The sequence below is a fragment of the Manis javanica genome, chromosome 3, assembly GCF_040802235.1.
Source record: "Manis javanica isolate MJ-LG chromosome 3, MJ_LKY, whole genome shotgun sequence".
NCBI lineage: Eukaryota > Metazoa > Chordata > Mammalia > Pholidota > Manidae > Manis > Manis javanica.
In genome coordinates, this window is record NC_133158.1 from 124006684 (window position 1) to 124012683 (window position 6000).

A 6000-nucleotide genomic window follows, 5' to 3' on the forward strand; every position below is an offset into this window, starting at 1 on the left:
TTATCATAAAAATACTATAATGCTATAATCAAGACAGTGCATTACTGATGCACCAGTAGATCAACAGATGAGTAAGAAAGAAGGAAGAGACTAATAAGAGACCTAGAAATGGGAAAGAATGCTGGTATATGTCAGAAAAGGCAAACACCACAGAAGAGAGGAAAAAATGGCTCATTCAATAAACAGCATTTGGACAAACACTGCTCCATACGGAAAGAATAAATTCCTTAGTTTTTTATTCTACACACAAAAATCAGTTCCAGGTACATTAAAGATCCAAATGTTGAAAAACTAAATTTTAAGATAATTTGTAGAAAACATTGGAAAAATTGCTTTATGATCTGGTACAGGAAAGGGATTTCTAAAAAAGCAACATAAAGCAGAAATCATTTGCCTAGTAAATTTATTTTGAAAATTTGTTTCAAAAAAGATACCATCAGCAAAGTTAAATACAAAACACAGAGTGGAAAAATATATTTACAATATATGCAACAAAGAATTAACATCCAGGCTACAGGAGGAAATTTGAAGGAATAAACACACTACCCAGTAGAAAAGTGGGTAATTTATTCATATAAACCAAATACAGGACACCTCAATCTCACTAGCAAGCAGGAATATGCAAATTAGAGCAAAATGAGAGACAATTCACACCCTAGATTGGTAAATTTTTTCAAGTGTGACAGCACAAAGTGTTAACCAAGACGTAGGAGAAGAGGAACTCTCACATTTTGGAAGATAATTTGGCAACATCTAGTTAATAGTCATAATGTGCATACTCCATGATCTAGCGATTCCACTTCTAAGTATTACAATTAAAAAAAACAATGTAAACATAAATAAGAATAGTTACTGCAGCATTTTTTATAATAGGAAAAAAAATGACAACAATTCATCAGGGAACAGACTCCTAGAAGACTAGCTAGGGCAGGAGTTGCTTCACTGGGTACATAGCAGAACAACATGCTATCTCAGATTAGGTGTTCAGAAATTGTTTGAATAAATAAATAAGAAATGGTGTTACCTAAAAGCAGATGCAAAGTTGAGAAAGGGTTTTTGTTACATGGAGAACTAAAGCATAATAGACAAAAATCTCTGACCTCCTGAGATAAATGAGACAAATAAGTAAATTATAGAGTATGTTAGTGATTAAGTGTTAAGAGAAATAAAAAGCAGGGAAAGGGGATAGGCAAATATTAGGGAAGGTTATAGTTTTATTTAATGTCCAGAAAAGGCCTCACCCTAAGAACTGGATGAAAACTTGAAGGGAGTAAAGGAGCCAGCAGGTAACTACGGGAAGAAGATTCCAGGCAAGAGGTAACAGCCAGGGCAAAGATCCTGAGACTGAAGTATGCCTGACACCGGACACTTCTGATAAACTGCAAGAGAGCCAGTGTGGATAAAACAAAGTGAATGAAGCGTGAGGGGAGATGAGAAGTGGTTTGGGAAAGAGGGGAATACAGCTTAAGTATAAACTTGGCTTTTACCCTGAGCAAGAAGGCAAGTCCTTAGAAGGTTTTAAACACAGGAATTGTAAGACATAACTTGTGTTTTAATGCAATCACTCTGGCTGCTGTTGAAAACAGACTGCAGGGATAGACAGAAGGGATATTTAATGACAATGGCAATCATAAGATTCTTTGGAGGATCAGGGCAAGTTCCCTACTTCAGGGTTGCTGGGATATTGGGATTCCTCTAATGGTTGACCCTCCCTCTAACTAAATGAAAAACCAGCTATATGAGAATGGATGTCTGAACATACAGATGAAAGATCTAGGTTCTTAAACATTAATTCCTAAGTTAAAAGTTACTCAGTCACACCAAAATGATACCACCAAAGGCCTGTGTTTCTTTCCTACTCCTCATTCACTTCTCAAGAGAAAGGCAAAAACGCAGGTACTTCCTCAACTGATGCTGAAATAAATCTGATATTCACTTACTCAACAGTTGGTGAGTGAGTAAGTACAATGGGCCAGTTGCTATCTCAAGTGCAAGGAATATAAAGACAAAATATGGCCCCTGCCCTAAGACATTCATGGTCTAGTCTAATGGGTGAGGCATCCAGATTTAGATATAGAAACATGAGCTCACTCGTAATGTTACACAGCAGCACTAACAGAAATATGACATGAGCCACAAACATAATTTTAGAATTTCTAGGAACCACATTTTTAAAAAAGAAGCACAAAAATTATCTATAATATTTTACTTTATCCAATGTGTCCAAAATATTATTTCAACATGTAACCAATATAAAAAAACTGAGATAGTTTATTTTTTAGAAATCAGAACATAATCTTACTACCATTGCCAATACAAATCTGAAGGGACTACATTTATGGAACAATTTAAGAACCACTATCCTAGTGTGGCAATATTAAGTGGTATTTTTGTAAAACCATCATAATTTTTTAGCTTTCTTCTGAATTGGTCAATCTTGAGTTTTGTCACTTTATCTCTAAACACAGAAGCAATAGTACAGATTCGTTCTTTCTTTCCTCACTTATTTATTTATTCAGCAAACATGTACCCTATACCTCTCTCTGTTAACAACTGTGTGAGACACTGAGGATACAGATGAATAAGGCCCTCACTGACCTATATTTGTATCCACAGTATTTAACACACTATATAATGTATGCACACAGTAAGTGCTCTTAAAAAATTGCATTACATTGCCCTGTAAATAAATGTTCCATGTCAACTAAAATATATACTGACAAAGACTTTAATCTAAGAGCCTGTAAGCAATGCCGTCCAGTAGAATTCTCTCTGACGATGAAAATGTTCTTCTCTGAATTGTCCAACATGGTAGGTAACAGTCACATTAATTTTTAATTTAATTAACTGGGATTTTCAATTTCAATAGCTAATGTGGTTAATGACTATAATAGAAATATAAATATTAGAATACAGTAACTAGCTAATGGAATTTCCACCATTAAAATCAAGATGCTGTCATCTCTAATGAGTTAAATACATGTAACATGCTGCTAGAAATGAGTACACTATGAATAATACTAACTGTATGAGAAAGACATGAGAAAATTTTCTTACAATTTTCTTAGTGTAAAATAACTTTAGCACTGTGAGTCAAAAAAGAAAGAAAGAAAGGAAAAAGGAAAAAGGAAAAGGAAAGGATATTTCAATCTTTTCTTTTCACTCTACTTCAAGGGAAAACATTAACCTTCTGAAAATCTCCTGATTTTTCTGTCAAGCAGTGATAATACTTGGTGGAGATAAGGAGTCAGTTTTTTAATTAGAGAGAAATTACTAGGATATAGGAGCTGTTTCTCTAAAAAGAATGGCACACTTTTTTGGGAGACAAAACAAAATAAATAGTTGAAAATCAGGATTCGTATAATGAATAAAGTGTGCTTAAAAACTCCAAAACGTCTGTCTTTGTGATTTAGTTATTAATTTCCTCAGAACTTTCCTATTATCTGAATTTTAAAAATGACCCTATTGTTAAAAGACATGGTGACTCAATCCACTGAGCAAATGAAGTATAACCTAACCTAGCATTTGAGTTGAATAATTCCTGGTATACTAACTAGAATAGCTGTTTATGACTTGGATAGTAAAATATACTTTCATTACCCTGAAAGTATCCACTCTCCTTAATGTACAATTTAAGTGACTGTACAAACTTAATCAGAGATACAAAGTCCTACATTGGCACAGGTCTGATCACATATTTGTAAGATCGGATCTAACTTAAAATTAAAACAGTGGGTGAACAACTAAATGTCAGAGACCATTTTTTATGCACTGCAACTTGTTCAACTTGTTAACCACCCCAAGGTAGTTGTCTTGTAAATTAACCACACAACTTCCTGCCCTTCCTTTCAGTTGTGTTCATTTGAAGCCATTTTAAAAAACATTACCAGGTTATCTGTCTTGAAGATGAGAGTGATTATACAACCAGGATTTCACTCAGGTTAACAAAAATATCTAACACTTAAGAATTTTGTCTTCGACTACTAGGAAAAGCTTTCTGAGAACCACTTTAAAATGATCTTCCTACGAAAACATTGGCAAATCAAATGAGACCAGACCTGTAATAATTAACTACCAAAGTCAAGTTACCGAGCTACGGCTTACTGCAACAAAGCTAAAGTATTACAGCAATATGGCACTACAATGACATCATCAGCTTGGTTTCTTAATAAGGCATATATCTGGGGTAGCTGATTCTACAATTAGCTAAAAATAGAGCGCCAACACTTGTTTGCGGGAGTGGCAGGCAGTTCTAGTTTTATTTAAAAGACTTTTTTTTGAGAACGATGCCCACTGCAAAATGAATTAACAGAAGGCTGGCTCTGAAACGGCATACTTCTTAGTCTTAACATTAAAACATTAACATTTCCACTGCTGTTCTAGAGCAGTGGAAAAGATGTATCAATACTTCAGTTATACAAAACCTCTACAGTCCCACAAAAATCGTTTGTTTCACTATTTCACTACCTTTTGAATTAGTAAATGGCAACACCGCACTGTAGAAGCATTTCATTAATGCGTTTTAGAAATTAAACTATCAAAGAGATAAGGTTAGGTTTCACCCAGGAGTCCTTTCTGTCCTGATGGTCACCGTTGCGTTAGTGCTGTATTTGGGCTGTAGCTGCCAGGAGGCAGGAAAGATTTTTCTCTCTGAATTAATTCTGAGAAAAGTGGCGCTCTTCATATTTCTTAAGTCACCCTTTTTTATTTCTTTTTTCTCCAGATGTTTCAGTAAAACTGAAAAGTTAACCATTGGTTCCATCCTGTTCAAGTGACTTGAGGAGAATGAAAACAAGTAAGGTTCACATTCTAAGTTTCACGTGGGATGGGGTGAGGACAAGGTAGGAAGGCAAACATAGTACCTCCTAACTTCGTACTTAGCTTTTCCAAAACTAAACAGGGTGTTAGAATATTCTCTTTCCCTCACCCAGGCCTGAGATAAAATTTCTTTCGCTGAGAAAGGTTAGACCAGATAATGTACCCCTCCTTCTTGACAATCAACGCAACACCGAATTACCAACCAGAGAACAGCGACGAGGGGGCTGAGGACAAGTCCTCTCCCTCCCATTCACTCAAATGTGTCCCGAATTGTTAGACGCAAGAAATAGAAGCCTCTCTTCTCTTCCTAAGACCTAGTCTCTTTCCGTTCCCTCGTCCTATTTCCACAGACAGGACGCCGACCCGGCTCTGGATCTCCGCCTCTGACCGCAGCCACCCAGGGGCGGAGAGGAGGCGGGAGGGAACCAACGAGCGCTGGCGGGGGGCGGCCCAGGCTCGGAGGCGAGACGCGCGCCAGGGCTGCGCCGACTCCGGGCCCCGTGTCCGCCTCCGTGCGGCCTAGCCCGCCGCCCGGGCCCCGGAGACCGCGCGGGGCCGAACGTCCTAGAAGTGGAGGGACGGAGGCACCTACCAGCTGCTGCCGGACCCAGCGCCACATGCCCCCGCCGTCGCCGTCCCGGTCCCGCGGGACGCGGGGGCCGAGGGGCTGCAGGTGGAGGCCGACGAGCCAGAGGAGGGAAGCGCTTGCCGCCGCCGCCACCTCACTCCCCGCGCCAGGTCCCCATCTTGCCGCACCGGCCCCGAGGTCCTATAGGCGCGGCCTCGGCGCCGCCCCCGCCCGGCGTGGCTGAGCCTGCTGCCGCGCCGCAGCCACCTTCATTACTGACCGTTGTCACCCAAAGCACTAGCACAACCCCACCCCCGGCTCCCCGGCCCCACCCGGGCCCGCCCCCGGCGCCCCGGCCCGTCCCCGGACGTGACGAAAGGGGCTGCGCGGACCGAGGAGCCCAGCGCGCCAAGCCGCTGTCCAGGGTTGGATGACCCACGTGGGCTGGGCCGACTGCGGCCGTGGAGAGGGGCGGGGTTCTCGAACAGGGTTTCTACCCTAGCACGTCCCACTCCCCACCCTAGGCCCCGCGTTTTTCAGCCAGAGGGCAAAATCGATTATGTGTTTGTCTGCCTCCGGAGCCTGCACCGTCTGGTAAACTCCTGTTTATACCT

At 40.7% G+C, this 6000-nt stretch overlaps 1 protein-coding gene across 5 annotated transcripts in view; it reads right to left on the bottom strand.

Moving 5' to 3' along the window:
- The window catches only part of ATP11B (ATPase phospholipid transporting 11B (putative)), a 135023-nt gene extending 129323 nt beyond the window's left edge, over positions 1-5700 (bottom strand). For 4 of the 5 annotated variants that reach the window (XM_073232005.1, XM_073232002.1, XM_073232003.1 and 1 more), the window contains exon 1: positions 5411-5700. In XM_073232005.1, the coding sequence (XP_073088106.1) occupies positions 5411-5437 (27 nt within the window). In that variant the 5' untranslated portion in view covers positions 5438-5700. The remainder of the gene's footprint in view (positions 1-5410) is intronic. The other variant, XM_073232006.1, reaches the window with a different exon arrangement.
- Positions 5701-6000: the final 300 nt, after the last annotated feature.